Genomic DNA, 24,042 nt, shown 5'->3' on the forward strand with positions numbered 1-24,042 from the left:
TATATTTTTTATTTTCTATTTTTTGTTTTATTTTATTTTTTAAAATAATTTGATTTCAATCAAAACTTGTTTGGTAAGTTAAATTAAAATAAAGTTGTTTTTGAAAACACTCCAAAGAACTAAAAGTTATTTCGAGTGTTTTTAAAAACATGCTAATTTGTTTTTGGAAACAAAAATAAAAACATGTAAAAAGCACACTAAACAAATATATTGAAAAAAAGATAAGATAAAAACAAAAATAAAAAACAAAATCGATTCCAAAAAAAACCTTAAGCTTGGGTAGTGGGGAGGGGAGTGACTTGTCCCCAGTTCCCACTGACTTACAAATTATATTTCCTTTTCCCTTGTTTTCACTGTGGGGTGTGGGTGGTGGTGATGGTGGAAATTGTCCGATAGGAGGACAATATATTACTGAATTGATCAGATGAGTGGGTAAATTAAGGAAAGGCGAGGAAAAGTTTGTGCCATCCTGCTTGCTTTTGCAACCATCTAATTACTTTTAATGAACAATTCTTTTTATATTATGCCTGTAAATATGATTGATTGACTGAAAATCTGTGTGAGCGTGTGCGCCCTTCTTTTTATATTGTGTCTGTAAATATGATTGATTGGCTGAAAATCTATGTGTCTGTGTGTGCGGTTCTTTTTATATTATGCCTGTAAATATGGTGTTATTTTGTGTGTGTCTTGTCTGTATTTGCTGCTTTTATTTAATTGAATTCAATATATCTTTAGTTCTCAAATTGACATAAACCATTGTAAGGTCCAGTATAAATATAGTTGAATTAGTATTAACATACTTGACCGAGAGGCTGCAGTGAAAATTTATCTAGTTTGGCTATGTCTAAATGATCAATTGCAACCAATACTCAAAACTTTTCAAGCATTAATATCCTAACAAGCTCTATTTGGGGCGGCTGCAATTTTTGAAAGTCATTACGAGGCTATGTTGGAGAACATAATTTTTAAAAAAGCTACAGTGAGAATTATAAATATCTATTTCTTTTTAAAAATCAAATAACTATTTTATTATAGCTACCATACTTTAACAAATTTGGTTGCAAAAAATAACTTTTCACCACAAAAATTTAGAATGCAGTAAGAAAACAATTCCCCAAACAAAATTATGTTTGTAGTTTCGAATGCAACACAGATGAAAAGCCGTCCCAAAAAGACTACAAGTCCTTTGTTTTTAATTAATTTAAGCTTGGCACTCGTGCAATACATTCAGTTTATTGTTAACTTTTTTATCTCTCGTTGAACAGCTTCATTTTTTGTTGGGGGACTAAGGTGCTCAGCAGTTGGTGTGTGTACATGTACCGTTCACTCTCATCTATGAGTGTTTTTCTTAATGCTGCACTAATTCATTCATATTAACACATTTTCGGCATTCTAATTGCTAGATTCTTTAAGTTACCAGTAATATGTTTCATTTATTAAGTTACCAGTTAATATGTTTCTATTGTGCTAATTAATTGATTTGATAGTTTGATGCTTTATTTTTTGGGATTATTATTCCTTTTTGCTTTCTTTTTGGGCAGAGTGCTGTCACTTGTTTGTGCTTCACCCCAAATTCAGACAATATAATTACTGCATCAAAAGATGGTACTATTAGAATATGGAATATCAACGGTATGCGATATTTCTATTTTTGTATGCTTATGTTATAGATTTGTCAGCTTCTAAAGGCCTCTTTAAATTGTAAAAGCTGCATACGTTTGTAAGCCATTGCTCTTTCTTTAATAAAAGGAGGACTTCCATTAGTTTCTGAAATCTCAGTTTTCTGAATTTTTTTCCTTAAGGAAACAAATTTGATCCACCTTTGCAGTTTTAAATTATTCGTACCATACAGATAATTTAATTGCTGTTGAGTTCTCTCTAGCTTGATTCACTCATGCTTTATTTTCGTTCTTCTGTCTTTATGCTATGATTTATGTATCTAAATCTGATCCTTCTTTTCTCTTTTTTAAGTGCGCTATCACCTAGACGAGGATCCAAAGACCTTGAAAGTGTTCAAGATTCCCCTTAAGGATGCTAAAGGCACTCCTTTACCATATGATCATATGAGCATCTCACCTGATGGCAAAATTCTTGCCGTCACTTGTGGTCCTACATTGCAGTGGCTGTGTGCTGAAACGGGGGAGGTTTTGGATACAGCTGATAAATCGCATGAAGGTATGTGATTTTATTCACTACTATGGTGAGAACTTGGACTGCACAATTGTTTAGGATTCATCAATTTTCATCTGACTCCTTTTTGGAAATGTAACATTTTTTTAATTTATAGCAATGATTCAATTGACATCACTTTGTAATTCTTGTAATGTTTTGTGGTAGGAACTGTGAAAGACAAATTTGTGGGAATCATAAGGATCTTTTCAACTTATGCTAACTCCTTTGCATTGTTGTAATTCTTCTTGAGATTTAATAAGAGCAAACTCCCCAACCATGGCATAATAGACTTAAGTCATGATACTGAAGCATTTGAATGCTCATGTGTTCTATATTGTGATGTGTTACCCTTTTTTTGTAGCTTGATTCATATTTACTTCATTCTATGAACTCCCAATCTGATTCTATTCTTTCACGCTCCTACTCGAAATCCCATGTACTCTGGGGCTTTTATTGTTCCTTTAATGAAAATTGGATAAGTTTACTATAACAGCTCTTTTCCCCTCTTGATAAAACACGTCTTGATTTTCTCTCCTCTGCACTCTCTATCTATTGCATGATTCTTCATCCTCCAGAATTCTTTCTTGTTGTCTATCTCTTTATCTATCCTTTCTTTCTCCTTTCCTCACACTCTTACACTCCGGCTCTCTCTTCTTTACCCTTCATGTCTAGAACCCAACAAGAGCCTTATCTCTTCCTTGTATCAATTTCACAGCAAGTTTTTTTCCTAAGCCTCCTTAAACTGCTATTAACAGCACACTGAAAATCCTTCCCCATAACTGACCCAAAAAGTTCATGGAGATCCCAGCTTAAAAATTGTCCCATTATGCCCCAAAAACACACTGAAACCCTACCGTTGCAGCTGAAAATCTGAAATCTGTGTAAATTCTGCTTCTCCACTGCTTTGTTAGCCCACTTCCCAACGCTTCACAATCCTGTACACTATCTTATTTAATGGATTCAGTTTTTTATATGAAATGTGAGGAGTAATGACTGAACTTGTAGGTTCTGAATACAAAGATAGTGATAAAGATTCTTCTAAAGACAATAGAAATGTATGTAATGCTTGAAGAGAATGAACTATAATCTAATCTGATGGGACATACATTTGAAATAACTATAGAGATACCACCTTAAAATTCCTTTTTGCCAGCAAATAAATCTTGCTAGCATATAAAAGGAATAAACATCACATACATCAATAAGTATATCTGTAGTAGGTGCACAACATAAGATATCAGAAACTATTATTTTACTTTTTTTCTTCACTCCATTCTTAAAGTGTATTCGTCCTAGTTTCCATATTCATACAATATGACTTCGCTGTTTCATTAGAAATAAAAGTTGCTCGTACTCTTCACTCAAATCACTCTTATATCTTGTTATGCCAAACTATTGGTTTTTTGTTTTTTTTTTATTTGGCACAATTGAATCTTGTGGCAGAAACACTTTGAACTTGGTTTCCACTGATGAAAGAAATTTGGAATCATTGATCGAATTTTGACATTCAATTTAGTCTCTTTTCTTTTAGTTATATATATATATATATATTATTTTTTTTTATTTTTTCTTTATTTTTTTATTTTTGCCTAATTTTCTTGGAGAACCGAAGTAGGAATTTCATTTTCTATGTTAGGCTCTGATACCATAATTTTAAAGGAAGTATTGAACCTATAGAAAGAATAAATTTAATACCAGCCTAAGGTTTCTAAGAATGCAAACATATCTCCTACACCTAAACCCTAAACCCTAAACAAGTACCGAAACAATGTTATCCAAAAATTATCAAAATTATACTACATCTTTACTAATGGTAAATACAAATATATTTTTAGAAGATAGTAGTACTCATAGATAGTGGAAGTACAACTTCAGTAATAATAAAAAAATTATTTACCAAGAAAATTTACCATATATCACTCAACTAATATTACTACATATCTAGTAGGAAATCATACTTTAGACTTTAATCAATGTTTAAAAAATAGTCAAATTCAATTTTTTCTTAATTTTGAAACATATGAGCTCACAGATAAATACAATTTACCACTTATTTTAGTCCATGAAGCTAAAAATAAAGTTTAGATTATTTAACTACATGTTATGAATAAGATATTATTTTAACATATCTAATTCCAAAACCCTTAGAAAAAATATTTCATCTAGCTGAAAAAATTCAAATAATTGGTGAAAAGCCTTTAAAACATTGGGAAAAAATAAAGAATTAGCAAATATTCCAAAAATAAATAAAGATTTAGTCATAAGAACTAAAGAAATAGAATACAGTCATTTAGACAAAAAAAAGAATTTAAAATTCAAATAAAAGAATTAAAAGATGTTTAATAAGACCATCAAACTCAGAACATAAATCTGCCGCTTTTATGGTAAGAAATCATGCAGAAATAATAAGAGGAAAAACTAGAATGGTAATTAATTATAAAAGATTAAATGACAACATCGAAGATGATGGATATAAAATACCAGATAAAAATATGTTAATAAATTTAATACAAAATAAACGTTATTTTAGTAAGTTTGACTGTAAATCAGAATTTTGGCAAATTAAATTAGATGAAGAATCAATTAAGTGGACAACATTTACCACACCATTAGGACATTATGAATGGTTAATAATGTCTTTCGAATTAAAAAATGCACCTAGTATTTTCAGAGGAAAATAGATAATATATTTAAAAATTTAGACTATGTATTGGTATATATAGACGATATATTAGTAGCATCCCATAATTTAAAAGAACATTACAAACATGTAGAAGAAGTTCTTAGACTATGTATACAACATGGAATAATTCTATCTAAAAAGAAAATAGAGTTAACAAAAGAATATATAAATTTCTTAGGACAAAAAATAGGGAACGGTGAAATTGAATTATATAAATCACATCTCTAAGAAAGTTTTAGATTTTCCAGATTAAATATTAAATACAAAAGAATTACAAAAATTCTTAGGATTACTAAATTATGTCAAACCATATATCAAAGATCTAAAAAAAACTATTAAATCTTTATATAAAAAGACTTCCACGACAAGTCAAAAATATTTTAATATTGAAGATGTTAAAATAATACAAAAGATTAAAGAACAAGTTAAAAATTTACCTAAATTAACCCTACCCTTAGAATCAGATTATAAAATTGTAGTAGTAGATGTCTCCCAAGAAGGATGGGGAGCAGAGCTTAGAGTTAAACCATATGAGGAAGCTTATCAAAATACAGAAAAAATTATGTAGATATGCTTCAGGAAGTTTTAGACAATTACCGCAAAATACAGCATCACTAGATTATGAGATATTAGGAGTAATAAATGCTTTAAATAAATTTCGTCTTTTCTTACAATAAAAATTTACAATAAGAACTGACTGTGAAGCTATAATTCATTTTTACAAAAAATAAAAACGAAAAGAAAATATATAGCAGAAGATGGATAAATTCTATAACCAATATTGAAGGAAATGGATATAAAGTAGTTTTTTAACATATAAAAGAAAAAAATAAATTAACAGATTTTCTTTCCAGAGCTATAAAATATCCAAAAATAGATCTAAAATCTACGGATTTTAAACCACCATAATTTGATGTTTTTTCAATTAAACATCACTTAGGAAAAATGAGAATTAATCATTGGATAAATTCAATAGTAATATTTTGTTCATATGCATTATATGCAGGTACAATGACAACATTGAAATCTTCACAATCCCATATTTCAATGCCTCAGAATTTAGTTCATTACGGTCACTTAATTTTACCAAGTCGCAATGGAACCAATTTACAATTTAGACCAAAAGTGGCATTCCCAAGACCACTTAATATTTTTCAAATAACACTATTAGATAGCCCATGGTGCAATAGATCAGACATAGGAGCAATGATTAACACTCTTAATTGTCTGACTATGTGCTTTATAGGAATAAATGAAGAATCCATGTTTCTTCAAAATTAGATAAAAAATAAAGAACAGGATGTATCTTCGAGCTTCATATCTTTACGTCCGAAGACACCAGTAGATCTGCAAAGGCTAGTCATTTCTAATCAGAAGCTCAAGATTAAGAGTCTTGAACTCAAACTTGAAGAGGAAGAAGAAAAATATTTAGCTCTTCAAGATAAATATAATAGTCTTTAGAAGATAATAATTATTTTAAGAATATAATCATTGATATTTCTAAAAATAATTTGATGAAAAATTTGCAGTATCTCTATCTCCCCGAGATGGATGATAATATCCGAAAGAAAATATTTTTATATATAAATAAGTCTAAAAAAGAGGAGATGATTGAATGTCAGAGGGATATGATAAACAGATATAACACTGAACACATTCATGAGTCAGGAATATCATATTCCACTATTATCATAGAAGCACTTAAAGAAAACCTAGTTTTACTTTCTGTGGACTTATCAATTTGTTTAAATTATGTAGCAAATAGAAATAGTTATTCTATTCAAAAGATTTTTCAAAATGAATTTTTAAGAAAGGTAATTATTATCAAGGATAAAAATTTAAGCTCTCAAATCAAACAATTTGAGCACAGCGAATTAACAAGAATTATTTTATTTTTATTTGAAAATTATGGAGTGATCGCAATTACTCTAATCATCAGATCATTACCACCTACTTATGAGGGCTTGACCCAAGGGGCCAAGCATATAATGGAAATTCATACTAGAGGAAGATTTACGAATTTTATCCAGCCTGAAGAACCTCATGCTAGAAGAATCATTGATGAAAATATCGAAGAAAGCTTGCACAATTTTAGAAATAATTTAATTTCTCGATGGAATAACGACATCTCAAAGCCTTCATTTTAAAACCTTCATCATCTGGTTGTCTATTTGAAGGAGTCTTCTCGCAAACAAATGGGTGTAGTCTTCATCATTTGATAATTGAATGAGAATGTGTCGACCATCCAATTTACCAATCTTCCAACCCCCTTTCAACTTCTTTTGCTAAAATTTTTTTCGAATTAGCTCAAGTTTAGGATTTCCATAAAGAAACTTACCTACTAAGAACAGTCAGCAGGATACAGCTAGGGTGGAGAACTCGGCCTCTGTGAGAAAGATTGCAGGTTTGCCGTTTTTACAGGATATTTTTTTGAGAAATCTGGTTTCAACGCCAAGAGCAAAAATAACGTGGTAACGTTGCGGAAACATATTCGAAAGAAGGGGGTGATAACCCACTCATGCCCCTCTTTCGAATATGTCAGTCACTCTGTGAGGAAATATCGCAAAAGAGGGGCGAGAACGACAGACGAGAACGCAGTTGCGACTTTGCGAGCAGAGCAGCAGCTCTGCCGCCAGATCAAGACGACGCGAGGACTGCCGCGAGGAGGAGTGCGAAGGAGGCGTCGTGGCAGACGAGGACGTCACCTGGAAAGAAATGCGAAAACTAGAGCCTGCCTCGTCGTCTGGAAAGACATCGTCGACGAAGACGAATCAGGGAAATAGAAACGCGAGAAAGATCCGTGTAGCAGAAAGCTAGGTTCGCCATGAGGCGAAACCCTAGCAGAGAGGAAAGACGATATCCATATAGATATATATATATATATATATATAAACACACACACGCGCACCATTTTCCTTATGATATGTGCATAATATTTTAAAAGAGATTAGATTGAAGAACCATGCATCATACATAAACTATCGGTTGGACAAAGAATGGATAGTTTAAAAATCTAATGCCTAATTATATGAAAAATTAGCGTTAACATGTTCTTTTAAGAAAAGAAAAATGCTCAATAACTTGGTTCTTAGCCCAAAAAATGATGCACATTATTTAACTTGAAGCTAAACATTATTTGATGTGTTCATAGTCAAACCTTCGTATCAAAAACAAAAATCTTACATGGACGTAAATGGCATAATTCTTGTTGTTTAACAGGGAGAACTCATGGGCATATCCCAAACAAACAAAAAAAAAGGCATTCATCATTTTAAACTACTACAAAATGAAGGCTGAAGAACCAAAGCATAAAAAAATTTATCATCATCTAGTCATGATTCCTCCACAAAATGACAATAATGTGCCCCTATGCAAAGAAAATAAACCAAACCGTCCATAATACACCTCAATTTCTTTTGAAACTGTAACTGTCCAAGTTAAAAACATGTGAAAAATGGAACTAAAATCCTAAACCAAGCAGGTCAATCTTACAGAAATTGTTGTTGACTTTCCAAGCGACCCTATCTGATCCACCAATTCGAAATTTGAACTTCCCAAATGAGCAGGTAGGAAACCCCTCCTTCAATCTGATCCATAGTAAATCTCCTTCCTTCAAAACTTGAAATCTCCTGAACTTGTTCGCATGCTTTTGATACTTTTTTTTTTTTGCATGGTAATTTGCATGGTAATTTCCCTATTCACTTTCCCTATTCACTTGATAATGAAAACCCTAAATCTCTCTGACTTTAGCCTCGAAGTCATTGCTAAGCTTGGTCGCGCGTAGTATTTTCACTAGCTCCAATGCTGTGAGATGGTTCCACTCATATACAATCTTAAAGGGGCTGTGATTTAGGATTGGCTAGTTAATCGATAATAGGCAAACTCAACTTGAGGAAAAATCAAATCCCATGGTTTGATGTATATTCCCGCAAAGTTGAGGAGATTTCCAAATTATAATTCACCAATATTTTTGTCCATTTATCCGTGGGAAGGCTGCCAAACTAAATTGAAGTTTCCTACCTAGCTTACCCCATAAGGTCATTCAAAAGTAACTTAGAAATTTTAAGTCTCAGTCAGAAGTGATGGTCTGGAGCATGCAATGAGCATGGGCTATCTCCCTAAAATATATAGCTGCAATCATCCATCATCCTATGACAAGATGCAAAACATTTCATCTTGAAAAAGCAATTAACAACCACATAATAGACTCTTACTCTGATGGGTTTCGAGGGCCCACAACAAAGTCCATCCTTACATCAATATCCAATGACTTTGGTACAGGAAAGAAAGTATACAAACTCGTATTCTGCCCTCGGGTCTTGACCAAATGGCATATCCTACATTGTCAAACATGTCTCTCCATAGTTCGTATCAATCAAGACTAATAAAAATTCTCTTTCATCAAGAAAAAATTCTTGTCTTTGCCAAAATGCCCAGTAATTTCCCCACTATGCACTCCAATAAAATAGACGACCTGAGTGAACTCCTAGAAATGTTGCAGTACATTCTGTTGTACCAAGAAGACATCTGATACGTAGAACAACTCATATGGCCTAGCCTAACAGAGAGCCCAAATCTCCTAGAAATCCTTGTCAGTGACATATTTTTTAACATTTCAAATTTAACTATCTTTGAATTCATGGTTGTAATCAGCAAGAGACAATGACCCGAAGCATTAAAGCACAAAATGAAATGAAGACAAAAACTCTACCTAAGAGGCATGCCTATCCTTCAGCTTGATCTGACTATTTAGGAACCTCAAGATTTCATGATCAGTGTAAAAGATGGACTCACTTGCTGGCAGATAATGACTCTAATGATTGAAAATTCTTACAATAACATAAAACTCGTTATCATAAGTAGAGTATTTTCTCTTAGAATCATTTAATGTTTCACTTCAAAAAGCAATAGGGCATCCTCCCTGATTCAGCATAGCTCCAGTCCCCACCTTGGAGGCATCACACTCCACCTCAAAAATCTCATTAAAATCTAGAAGAACTAGGGTCTAGGTCTAGGTAATTTATTTTTTCAAAACTTCAAAGCCAATCTACGTGTCCTCTGACCAAATGAATCTATATGACTTAAGAAACTCTATCAAGGGTAATGCTATAGATTGAATCCTTGATAAATCTCCCATAAAAAGCTGTCAACTCATGAAATTGGAGTACCTTAGTGAACGATTGTGGATTGGGCTGATTAATGATGGCCACGATTTTAGGTGGATCCATCTTAATGCTAGATGTTGATATAACATATTCAAGGAAACAAATCAGTTCAGTCGGAAAATAATACTTCTTCTACTGGTCATACAACTGCTTTGCCCGTAAAACTCCAAAAGCCTACTATAGGGGTTGCAAATGCTAAACAATAGTACAATAGAATGTCATCAAACTATACAACTATAACTTTTTTTATGAAGAATCAAAAAACTTGGTTCATCAGCAATATAAAAGTGCTCTGTGCATTGGACAGAACAAAGGAAAAGACCATCCACCCATATAATTCATCTCGTGTCATTAAATATATCTTCCTCTCATATCTCAATCTCATTCAGATCTGATGACATCGACTACATAAATCAATCTTGAAAAATTTATGGGCTCAATGTAATTGATCAAGCAAATCATCCAACTAAGAAATAGAAAACCTTTGATGATGATTTTATTCACAATCCTGCTCTCAACACATATGTCAAAAATCGCCATTCTTTGGTACAATTAGGGCTTGAACTTTCATAGACTGATACTCTCATAAAGCAAGACTTTAACTATCAAGTTTGTTGCCTACTGCTATTCCTCGTACTCAGTTGTTCACATCAAATAGGCAGACTGATATGGGAGAACGGACACTAGATTGAAATCTATAGCATGCTAGATCTCTCTCAATGATGACAACTCAAAAGATAGATTATCCGTCAGAATATCATGAAACTCTTATAGCATAGTTGATATATGTCTGATATCGACTCCTCGAACTCATTATCTTCTAAGACTATTGGTGTTTCTCTCAATGTCTGCAAAAAGATAACTCGTGGCACTAAAGTCTCAAACTCACTATAAATACTCATACCACAGTCTCTTCACAAGGTAAATATACGAAACACTTCTCATCTTTGGTTAAGGAATATGTGTTATTGTAGCCATCATGACGTGTACAACACTTGTACTCTCACAAATGGCCTAATAAGATGTGAAAAGTATACATAAATACCATGAACATTGATCTCATTCCCAATAAAGAACTCCACGATGCATCTACTATCAACGGTGATCTCATTCCCTTTCTTCAACTAAGACAAGGAATAAGGGTTACATGTGCTTTTGTGTGATAGAGTTCAACTTGTCTTGATTAGACGCCACGTTCTCATAACTACCTTTGTTTTAGATAAACTGTGCAGACGCCACGTTCTCATAACTACCTTGGTTTTAGATAAACTGTGCATTTTCCGTTCTCATAACTACCTTTGTTTTAGATAAACTGTGCATTTTCTTCACAGTGTAACATGTATGAAAGATATTATGGCAGAGCCACTATTACTCTCTCATTGGTTGTTTAAGGATCCATCAAACCACTAGCATGTCAACCTCATCGGTTGGAAGCTAATAATATTTTTTGATCTTCTCATTTTCTCGTGTCACCGGTGTCGCTATCTATTTCTTCCATTACTTTCTGCTTATTAAAAGAAAACACCCATGTTGATACAACAGGTGCTATATGCCCAATATCATGGCACTCAAACAGTTTTTGGCTAGAAAAGACTTAAAGGTGTCGGTGGTCCCCACCTTGTCTCCATCCTTGGTTGATTTCTCCAAGAAAGTGCCACCAACCTGAGTGCTCTAGTGAATGTGCTCTTATTGTGTGGTGGTCACCTAATGATGATGTTGCTTCTCCATCTTCAAAGTTACGGTTTGTAGATTGAGTAGGAGACCAATGTGGCAGTAGCTGCACCATATTATCAATAGCTCACTTCAATCATCAAAGGTACCTCTACAATGTGTTTCTCTGATTCCACCAACTCATATTTCAATTGCATCAATGTGTCTTTTAAATATGTTGCTATTCCTAAAAAGCAATTATGTTTTCCCTCATCATCTAGGTGAGAAAACCCGTGGATGATGCAAGGGCATCAATTTGGAAAAATGGGATGGAAAATTCACACATGTTAAGAATATTGTTTTCATGAACTTTCATATAGTATAAAGGATTAAATTACAGATTTGATTTCTTAAAGAATTTACAATTAGAATTGGCAGCTAATTTGACAATTATTGACAGCACAAAGTTCGGAACTATTGCAGCTCTTTCTTTTGGCCATAATACATGTGTTAGTAATCAAACTCCAACCATAAATAGATACCAACAGTAAACTAGTAGAAGAAATCTACCTCTTCGTATCCCGCTATCATCTAGCACATCATCATGTATCAAACTCGCTGTATGAATCATTTCAATTATTTCAGCTAAACGTCGGTGTTTCGTTGTTAATTCCCTGAATTTGCAAATTTTGCAAAATTAAATCACCTAAATTGGTCTTCTCTCTATCATGGAGAAGTAAATTATAAGAATAGCTTACTTCAACCCTGCAATTTCAGCAGTTGCTCTCGATGCTAAGAAAACTAAAGCTGGTCTTAGCCTCTTTCCTCCAGCACCAAATATCTGTTCTGCTGCAGATGCCAAAACAGGATTATCTGCACCAATAATCTAATCGAGAAAAGATTGTCAGACAAATAATACAGATGGAGAAAATTCCAGCATAAAGAATAACTTCCAAAGCTTCGTTAAAGCTATGAATTACACAAAAGAGAAGACAGGTTATTCAGGTGAACGTAGAGAGGTGCCCAAGATATTAGCCAAAAGATAAGCTAATGCATTACTGAATTGGCTAATGTAAACTAATCCAATCAACAAGTTAAGCAAATATGAACGAACCTGACTCATAGATTAAATTAATTTGGGCTCCAAGGACACAAATGAAACTATAAAATGATTACATGAATAGAAACGTGAAAGAAGGTAACATTGAACGTAATAAGCATCCAGAAGCGTTGTATCACCAGAGGTGCTTCCACGGAAAACATTAACCGGCAACGTAATCCTCCTAATCAAGCCAGCAGCCCTTTATCCAAATGAAGGACATAATATCTCTCTCCTAATCCACTCTTTATCTCCAAAACCAAGAAGGGTAAGGCTGATAAATAAATAGTTAAATACATAGATATATACGTACATACTAGTTTAAACGAATCAAAGTTGTTAGTAATTATATCCCCTATGCCTACAAGTAAATAAATCTACTATGACTATATATAAGAGAAAGCATTAAGCTCCAAAATTGACCATCGATTATTCATATGTGGATATCACATTTCTTCAATTTAGTCCCTCAACTAAACCCTAAGAATCTAAAAAGGGAAGTTATTAGCTTCAAAAATCGTTAACATGGGGTTCTTAAATGTTTGGAGCAAGCATAAGAAAATTGTTGTCTACAATTAGATTGATCAAAATGGCAAGCATAAGAAAATTGTTGTCTACAATTAGATTGAAAAAACTTGAACGGAATGGTTAAGGTAATAATATTTGTTTATGAAGAATAGCAGAAAAGCTAATGAATTTGTAGAAATACAATAATTATAAAGAAGCTAAAAGTTCTAAAGAATAGTAGGCACAACCTTATTTAAATTAAATAAGGAAAACAAATAAAATATGAACTTATAATGAGGAGAAAGGAGTTCTAGAGATTTTAATGGAATATTACATTAAGGCTGATATCTTGATGAGAAAAACAAAAAAAAAAGGATCGAAGTGATATTTTGAGAAACTGAAAATAATTAAAAAAAAAAGAGGAATTGACCTACATTATAAAGGATCCAACAAAATTGTTACCTTGAGGTAATATTGAAAATGAAGTTTGTCCATATGAAATACCAGATTAAATTTTTTCAGTTATGGAAGACATTAAATAAGTTTGGCTAGTAAGATTAAAAGTAATCCAAAAACATCTCTCAAGTAGAACTTCCGATGCAAAATTGATCCCAAGTTAGTCCCTAAGGGACCATTTTGGATCAACTTTATATAATAAATAGATTAAATTGGAAAATTGTGAAACTCGAAATGTAGATTGATCACATAAAAATGGTTAGATGACTATTTTTGAGTTTAATCCATTTTAAATATTTGAAGATGAAAAATAATTTGGGTTCTCCGTGATGACCAAATAAAGAAAAATTTGATTTGAGAAGGAGCATTTTGGTACTTCAGGAAAATTAAAATGTATATAAATAAAAAAAATAAAAAAATTTCTCTGAATTCGGAGAGATTTGTATATTTATTTAGGTGAAAATTAAAACAATATACTCATTCCCTTGTTATAAATAGATAAGTAGTCTAGTAAATAACATATGCAATAAAAGCATTTCTTCTTAATATAGTATTGCCCGCTTCCTAGAACCATCATCCCTCCCCATTGCAACCATATCTCGATCCCCAGCATGGCCCACTAAAACATCCTTTCATACTATTTATATGTACACATGCACATGCATTCGACCCTACTAATTGTGTGATCGCAACCTCCATCATAAGCACAAAAACCCTATTGCATTACAATGTCCAACCCCAAAGGCTTAGCTACACATGATTCCTCGCACCATTGCTACCCCCTCATGATGTCTATCCCTTACAACTACTTGTCCCCTCCCTAGAACATTCCCCTCCCCCGTCTTCATCGTGAACTAAATAAGCTCACTTCTCGTCACTTTTCTCTGAACAGTACAAGGATTCTTAAACCCCTTTAAATGGTTTAAATTTCTCCTTTACTATCATTATCACAATAAGTTTAGATATAACAATTATATCCTGTGATCAAGAACCTTTCACTTCCTTATTTTCTCTCATTACAAACTTCAAGATCTTCTACAGATAAAAATTAAATCATCAAAATTTTCAAATGATAACTATACGACGATGCCATCCTTATATGGTGGTTCAATAATCATGAAATTTTCATCGTCTACATCGCAAGCTTCAAAACTATACCAAGAAATTTTTATTTTCTGAAATATACCAACTTTCAAAAAATTATTCTCTCACATACCTATACTCTTTTAGCAGAAATGTTCGCTCCAACAAAATGAAATGTAAATCCAGAATATTATTATTGAGAGAAAATGAACAAATCACCTATATACCGATAATTCACTACTTGTCTAAATATTGCAAAAACAAAACAAAGAATTTCTTATTGCCAAATTTATCTCAGGCCCATAAGCTTCTTTACAAAGTGTGAATGTTTTTAACATTCCAATCACTTTCTCTCAGGTTGTTTGCATTACTAAAGTTCCCACTACTCACATTCCAACTCCTAATCATCATCCTTCATTGTTATCTCTATAGGTGGTGGAGACAATCCTGGATGTAGTGGATGATGTGGCCGTGGACATGTTTGCAATACTTTTCTCCTTGCTCTTATTGGAGTCGGCAAATCAATCTCTTGAATATTTTTAGGAAATTTTGATGACCCCTACCTCTCAACAAGTTTCCACAACATTACCAAATCTCTTTTTAGTGCTTCCTTCTCCAAAAAAGCTACTTTTTCTAAGGAAGCCTATGATCGACTACTCTAACAATGTCAAATATCTCCCTTAACCTTTTATGATGCCTCTTCCTATGATCTACAACAGTTTTCTCTAACAGAATGCCTTGAGCTTTACATTCAAGTGACTCTTCTCATGTGCCAAGAGATCACCAAATTTTTATTCATGCCTATTATTTGACATTAATGTTGATGGTTCCCCTCTCCTATTTTGGAAAAGTGCATTGCACGTCATTCCAAGCTAGCTTTGATAGTGAATGATACTGGAGTTAACCCAAACGACATAAGCAAACAAATATTATTACTCGAAAAGCCAATAGCCAGTTATAACCAACACACTGAAAAAGAAAATAACAACACGGCACATGAAAATTTTAAAGCGCAACAAATGACAATACTAACTCAAACAAGGGTGGATATTGGGGCAGTGGTAGTAATTGATGAGAGTTTAGACCTCCGGTGAGGTACTAAAGGGAGGTTGGAAGGTCGGATGGTGGGGTGGCAGTAGCGAGGTGAAGGTGGCAGCAAGATGAAGGTGAGAAACTGCTGGAACATCAAGAAGGCAGGCTATCATGGGTGGTGGCAGCAAGGATGAAGGGCTGGACAGCGGCTAGGCAACAAGGGAAGTACTATTCTGGACTACGACAGCAATGGAGGAGAGCGGCGACAGAAAAGGAGGATGTGGTGGACTCCAGGACAGCTAAAGGATGGCTGTCCGTGATGGCGGCAGCGAGAAAAAGTGGAAAGTTGTAGGAAAACAGTGGCATGTGGCTGTTTGGGTGGCTGCAGTAGAGAAGGGGCACCGGGAACGATGTGGGGAGGATGTACAAGGGGAATAGAAAAGATAATCACCACCTCGGAGCGAGATAAAACCGAAGCACAAGTCAAACCAATGAATATAGCCCTCAAAGAGAAAAATAGACGTTGGCAGCTGTCCCGATACAAAGCACCAAAAAAAGCAACCCTAGAATATCAAATATGCAAACACATAATAGGACTTCAAAAAAATGTCATCATCATGCCTGAATCTCGAGACATGATATGGATCTCAGAGAAATTTTTTTAGTGAGAAATATTCAAATTTTGATAAAAAATCATTTAGAAGTCTAATCTCAGCAAACTGACAGTCAAACTGACAGGTTCGATGAGACGGGCTCATATATATCAAAATTGGTTCAATCCGAGTCAAATTAAGCTCAGATCAAACCATTAAACCATTTTTGGAAGCTTTCTGAGCATATTTGGAAGATCAAACAAATATCGAATATGGTAAGCTCATAATCGAATCGAGCATCTCGGTAAGACGAATTCAACGAGCCCAAGATCATTCAATTCTGACATCATTAAGGCGCTCAAATGTCTATCGAACACTATCTGATCAAGAGAACTCTTCGAGTCGGCTGTTCAAAATGTTTCATATTCTTTCATTAATTGCAACTGGAACTCTATAAATAGTGTCTCACCCATCTCATGAAGAGGAAGAAATCTTGAAGCCTGAAGAGAGCTTGAAACTCGGAGAAAGAGCAAAAGTCTAGCATCACTCCTGGAACCATCGATCACCACCAACTACTGTCAACCACCACTCGTCGGACGCCACTGATCACCATCGGTCGTCACCCATTCGTTGCGACAAGATCCTTCACGCACTAGCATTGTAAATTGAAAGATTGTATACCTTTTTTCTGCCTGTTGGACAAAAGATTGTATGTGTTACCTCCAGTTTATCGTGGATTTTCTTCAACTGGGCTAGGCCCCATGATTTTTTCATTTTCTGGGTTTTTCATGTAAATGCTTCTTGCATTTCTCTATTAGTTATTTTTTTCATCTGCGTGTGTGATGGATCTTCGTACAATACTAATACATCAATTTATTACTCTACCGTTGTGAATCTTCGAGCATGCATTAACAATAATAGGATAAATAGAAGTAACCCACGAGAACCGACTAACTGCATAACATGATAAAACCAGGACCGGTTCGGTCTAAGTGAGCAGGCAGGTGCCTGCTTGGCCTCGGAAAATCTCACGTTCCGGCCAGACACGGAAGACGCTCATGTTATATTTTGCACAAAATAAAAAAACTTCAAAATATTCTAAACACACCAAATTTCAATTGCTCTCCAAAACATTAAGGGGCCTACATGACGCGGAAGCGACACTATCCCGCGTGGATACGCGAAAAAGCAGTAGGCGGGTGCGAGAAAAGCCAGTCGATTGAACCGCCTGGCATAAGGCGTCAATCCAGGTCCCAACTGGACCAGGCGACTACAGAGGGGGGCGGCAATGCCGCTAGCCCCTCCTCCCATCTTCCTTATGTGCTATTCTCCATATGGAAAACCTTTAAAGGCTATTTTCTGGAGTATTCCCACCCCATCCTTTTGTGTGGGAATTTTTTTTCCGACATCTTTACTTTTCTCCTCCAATAAGAGTCTATATATTGTTGTTTATAAAGACTTAGCACTCAGTCTTTATTGTTTTCAGATTTCAAATTCTTGTGTAGAGTTGTTCTCCAGCTTTAGGGTTGTATCTGATGAGGTGATAATGCTCTAGTTGTATCATATTACGAGGTGGTGTTCTATCTTCCCTTTTACTTTTACCCAATCCTTCTCCTCCCCTCTCCTTTGTTGCTGGCCTCCCCATACTTCATCCCAACACCCATCCACCCTTCCTGAACAACCTAACCTTGTTATCCAACTTCCCATATTTCTTCCCAGCACCCAGCCAACTTTTTCCAGCAGCCTATTTTACTATTCAGACCTACCTATTGAATCCCTTCCCCGCATTTCTACTTGTTGTCCACTCGTCCAGACCCTCCCCACTTCAGGTCGCCCCTATTACTACCCTCAGCTGGGCTATCTCAGCCCTCCAGACTACCTACCAGACCCGGACAACCCTTTTACTACAGCCACTCTCGCTATCTAGCCCACCTACCGGACCCAATACCTATTTTTGACCAACCTCGCTGCCACCAATCCTCCCATACACCCTCACTATGTTGTTGACGCCACCCCCACTCTCAAATTTACTCTTCCGGCCCTAGCTGAAGATAAGTCTGTCGTTGTTTTTCCCTTTCAATTCTGTTTTGTTGTGACCTTATCTCTATATTAACAAAAATTTGCTTTTGTGTTCAGCTAAATTCTAACTAGTTTCGGTATCATTTGGTTTTAGAGCTAGTCTAACCCCAATCCTATCTTAAGGTTTTTTAGCATCTGTCATAAAATAAAAATTTTCTTTTCTACCACCAAATATCTTTTCCACAACCTAGACCCTAACCCCACAAAATTTTTTCTTTCCTATTCCTTAATCCCTAGCAACGCCACCAAGGAGAAATATGATCGAGCCTACCCAGGAAGAGATACAACGAGAGCTACGTTGTTTTCAATAAAGGCTTGCGAAGATTGAAGAATTAACACAGGAGGAGGTTACCTTCGACCGGGATTTGGAGAGTCGAAGGAGAGAAAGAAATGACAATCTGAATCCCTTCCATGGTGGGACTTTCAACGATGAAGAAGACGGGTTTCGAAGTTTGGGAATACAATTTTAGAGGAGACCTAGAGAGGGATATTTGAATCCCTCCTAGAGGGCGAATCTCCAAGAAGCGATGTTATTTGGAGGACACAAAGACTTCGACATCAAAATTGATCAGCCAGAGTTTGAGTAAAGTCAGGATATGGAAGATTTAAGTGATTGGTTGCAATCTGTTGAACAAACCTTCAAGTAAAAGGATGTGTATAGGATAAGAGGGTCAAATAAGCTATAATTAAATTGAGGAAAAGTTACTCTTTATGGTGGGAGAACTTACAGAGACAGAGGAAAAGAGAAGGCAACAGTAAGATTACCAGGTGAGAAAAGATAAAGAAAGCGATGCAGAGGAATACCTTTCTCCTCATTATCGTTAGGATATGTTTTTGAGGCTCCACCACCTGCAGCCTACAACATTGAAGACACCCTTTATCTGATCAATGAAATGACTGATTTCATTGATGTGGCTAGAACCAAGGTGGATGCAAGTTGGTGGCACCGTAGGCTTGGTCATATGAGCGAGAAAGGTATGAAGTCCCTGTTTTCAAAGAATAAGCTTCAGAGTTTGAAATCAGTTGATTTGAATTTCTATGAAGACTATATTTATCGCAAGTAGAAAAAAGTTTCTTTCTCCAAGAGCGAGTGAGGTGAAATCAAAGCAACTGAAGTTAGTGCATATCGATGTATGAGGTCCTACTCCAGTTCAGTCCATTAAAGATTCTCGCTACTTTATCACATTCATTGATGATCACACGAGAAATATATGAGTTTATTTCTTAAAGCAAAAATCTAATGTATTTGAAGTCATTAAGAAATGGAAGACTATAATGAAAAATGAGACAGACTTGAAGTTGAAGTGTCTCAGATCAGATAATGAAGGTGAGTATCGTGATCAGAAGTTCAGAAATTTTTATGCTATAGATGGGGTTAGGCATTAGTTCACTGTCCCAAGGACACCGCAATAGAGTGGTGTGGCTAAGTGCATGAACAGAACAATCACTGAGCATGCTGGGAATATGAGATTGCATGCAGGCTTGCCAAAATAGTTTTGGGCTGAAGCAGTTAACAATGTAGTTTATCTGATTAGTCATAGTCCATCAGTACCTTTGAATGAATGCTTACCTGAAGAAGCTTGAGTTGACAAAAAAGTATATCTATCTCATTTAAGAGTATTTGGGTGTTCTGCATATGTGGATATTGATGCAGGTTCTAGAAGCAAACTTGATTCAAAATCTGTCAAATACACCTTCATGGTATATGTGTTAAGATGAGTTTGGGTACAAGTTCTGGAATTATCACGATTAAAAATTCATCAGGAGCAGGGATATCACTTTCAAAGAGAATAAGATGTACAATGACGAGGTCAAAACTCAAAACGAACCGTCAGCTACTTCTAAAGAATTCAGATATGTGGAGATATATGATATTGGTGATCAGAAAGATGGAAAAAGAAGCAGTGCTCAACCAGAAAGAGCACTGAAAGTTTCTCAGACACCTGCTACAGATGTCAGGAGATCCAACAAAGTGAAACAGCCCATACAAAATTACTCTCCTTCTTTACACTACTTCTTACTAACTGATAGTGTTGAACCAGAGTGTTTTGAGGAAGCCACTCAAGTTGAAGATTAAAGAGAGTAGGAGCTCGCTATGGATGAAGAAATGCAGTCGTTGGAGTTAAATCAGATTTAGGATTTGACAGTACTACCAAATGACATAAGAGCACTGCACAACAAGTGGTTCTACATGCTGAAAGAGAAGTCAGATGGTAGCAAGCGCTACAAGGCAAGATATGTTGTGAAAGGTTTCCAGCAGAAGAAAGAAGTGAATTATACAAAGACCTTCTCCCTAGTGGTGAAAATGACGACTATCAGGATTGTGTTGAGATGAAGGATTTAGATCCAACCAAAAAGATCCGCAGAATGAGAATCAGCTGGGACAGGAGTGCATAAACATTGAAGTTGTTTCAAACAGAATATGTTGAAAAAATCCTACAAAGGTTCAAAATGAGTGAGGCGAATCCAATTAGCACCCTCTTAGCTAGTCACTTCAAACTATCGAAGGAATTATCACCTAACTCTGAAGCAGAGCAAACACAAATGGAGAGAACTTCATATGCTTCATCGGTTGGAAGTTTGATGTACGTGATAATTCGTACCAGCGCAGATATTGCATATGCAGTGGGAGTAACCAGCAGGTACATGAGAAATTTAAACAGACAACATTGGGAGGGGTAAAGTGGATTCTCAAGTATTTGAGAGGAACAATCAACAAGACACTTTATTATGGAAATACAAGGATCAGTTCACAGAGATTCAGATCTAGCAGGAGATATTGTTTGGAGTGTTTCCAGCTTTGTAGTTGAACCTCCATTTCTCTTCTTTTTTGAGGCATCCTTGTCGCTGGAAGGTATAAGCCCCACCTCTTGGAGCTCCAGTTTTAGTCATAGGATAAAGTTTCCTTCTTTTGACCTTATGGCTATCGAGGTTCCCGTGGACAATGCAATTCACGAATTGCTGATCGGGGATCTCGGGACGTGTTGGGTTGACTACCTTAACGACGAGGTAGACTTACGGTCCTAGTAGCTGTGGATGACGGGTCCATGGTACCCCGACCTAATTACCTCTACATTCTAGGATCACTCTACCTTCCTTTTGTTGAGCCCCTTTAAACTCTGTCACTCCTTGACTTCGTCGATATCATTTTAACGACCCAATGCCGATGAGCTTCCGCCCATTTGGAATACGACGATTTGTCCTCTACCCTTATGACCCGGACATGCTTTGACGTGTTGGGATATCCCCGTCAAGATGATTTAGGTTGCTATGTGGGTCCTGTGTGCCGATGAACCGATACCCATTCGGGATGTGAGAGACTCACTCTCTGCCCGATGGCTTAGCGTGAGCTTTGAAGCATCGGGACTGTTCCCACACGAAATAGCCTTTATTTGAGTACTTATTGCCCCAGATTCATGATAATCCAAGTGAAACTCCTTTTATCAAGACTACTCTTAGGTACCCCCCAAGATGTAATTAACCAAGTGGGATACGTCTCCTTAGGAGTGTTATTGACCCTAGAGCAGACACATACACTTGACTCTCTGGTTTTGGGTAGTTTACATAAGCTTTTTTTCGCGAATATCGGTTTAAGGTGTTTTCGCCTGATCTTGTTTCGACGGAAACTCTTAACCTATCCCTGCGAGGTTTACCGCATGTAGGTTTTCCCCGTTTTGCGTTTTCTCTTGTTTGTCATTTTGTCGTATGTCCCTTCTTATTCAGTTCTTCTGCTCTTCGAATGATTGATCTGATTCAGGAGAGAGATTTATTCGAATGGGGAAGTATACAACGTTTAACAAGCTGGAGACTCCTTTTAAAATAAAAAAGAGAAAAACGAACGACAATCTTATTTTTTTTAACTGATCTGTAATTGTTTGTCGCTTCTGCTTTATCAATTATTATGCCCAGACAGTTTTGTTGCAAACAACATTACTTAATAGGGGTGGAATGGTCATTTATCTAAAAACAACCACAAATAAGCTGTTCTGAATAAGCTCTCCCAAACAATCAATAAGCTTATCAGGATAATCAGTAGATTATCAGATTGTCAGGATAATCTACAAATAAACAGATTATAAATAATTTGTAACTGCCTCAAACAGACCATTAATCTCCAATTATTGAAAAAAAAAGGTTCAAATAGTCAACCCGTAAAAATATCAGAAATTCATGTTAAACTTAAGAGGGATATTTTGGAGTTTTTATATTTTGTTAACATCAACTATTTACATACATAGCACCGAATACAACTGATCATCATCTCCATCTCCAACCTAGGGCTTTCACATGAAGCACCATGTAATCGTCCAGCATAAGGCGCCAAGCATAAGGAATTTCATGTAACATGTTCTTGGTATTAGAGAAGAAGATGAGCACTCAAGCCTTCCCTCAAGGTAACAATGAAGAGGATCGCCAGATTTTGATCGTTCAATTTCTAGGGAAATTCTTTAAAACTTGAATGGCAGTTGTGGCTGGTTTCTATTGGAATTGCATTATTGAGTTGGCTGCTTGCTATTGTTAGAAAGCTCTTCCAGTTCCAAAAACTCCTCTTGGGGAGTATTGTCGAAGCTGTCTTAAGAAACCAAGCAGAGAACGTCAAGGTGATGGATCTCATCGGTAACCATTCTGACTCTCATTCTAGGGGTTGGTACCTAAATTCCAATTTTCATCTCGGGGTCAGTACCCAAATTCTGATTCCCTCCTCTTTCGAGGCTGATACTCAAATTTCAGTTCTCATCGCGGGGTCAGTACCCAAATTCTGATTCTCATCCTGAGGTTTGGCGTAATTTCCTTAATGGTAGTCATTTCCTCGACTAGATCCAGTTCAGACGTAATGTCCTGAACGGTAGCTCGAGCCGATATAGTCCTTCTTTCGAGACTGGTACCCAAATTCTAGTTTGCATCTCAGTGTCAGTACCCAAATTCTGATTCTCATCCTGAGGTTTGGCATAATGTCTTAAATAGTAGTCATTTCCTCGACTAGATCCAGTTCGAACGTAATGACCTGAACGGTAGCCCGAGCTAGTATAGTTTTTCTTTCAAGTCTGGTACCCAAATTCTAGTTCTCATCTCGGGGTCAGTACCCAAATTCTGATTCTCATCCTGAAGTTTGGCATAATGTTTTAAATGGTAGTCATTGCCTCAATTAGATCCAGTTCGAACGTAATGTCCCCGATGGTTGTTCAAGCTGGTGTCGTCTTTTCTTGCTGGCGTAATGTCCTTAATGGTTGTAATTCTTCGACTAGATCCAGTTCAAACGTAATGTCCCCGGCGGTTGCTCGAGCTGGTAAAGTCTTCTCTTCTCAGCGTAATGTCCTTAATGGTTGATCTCTACACTGTAATCACCTCTTGAGTTAGATGTAAGTCCTTGTGTTTTTCATCTCAATTTAGTCTCCTCATACATAATTTTATCCTCTGAAACTATTGAATTGAAATCAAAATTAATTTTTTTAAAACATCAAATTAAAATCGAACCTTCGTCGCGAACGTCGGTTTTCCTGGTGGTTGTTTCCAAAATCACCT

At 35.7% G+C, this 24,042-nt stretch overlaps 1 protein-coding gene across 2 annotated transcripts in view; it reads right to left on the reverse strand.

The window, feature by feature from the left end:
- LOC110032238 (probable solanesyl-diphosphate synthase 3, chloroplastic) overlaps nt 1–24,042 on the reverse strand; it is a 55,556-nt gene that overhangs the window by 16,223 nt on the left and 15,291 nt on the right. For both annotated transcript variants that reach the window (XM_020735803.1, XM_020735802.1), the window contains exons 3-4: nt 12,429–12,556; nt 12,241–12,344 (exon numbers count right to left, since the gene is read on the reverse strand). In XM_020735803.1, coding sequence (XP_020591462.1) covers nt 12,241–12,344; nt 12,429–12,556 — 232 coding nt within the window. The remainder of the gene's footprint in view (nt 1–12,240; nt 12,345–12,428; nt 12,557–24,042) is intronic.

This window comes from Phalaenopsis equestris, unplaced genomic scaffold (assembly GCF_001263595.1).
Source record: "Phalaenopsis equestris unplaced genomic scaffold, ASM126359v1 Scaffold000893, whole genome shotgun sequence".
In the NCBI taxonomy this organism is placed as follows: Eukaryota; Viridiplantae; Streptophyta; class Magnoliopsida; order Asparagales; family Orchidaceae; genus Phalaenopsis; species Phalaenopsis equestris.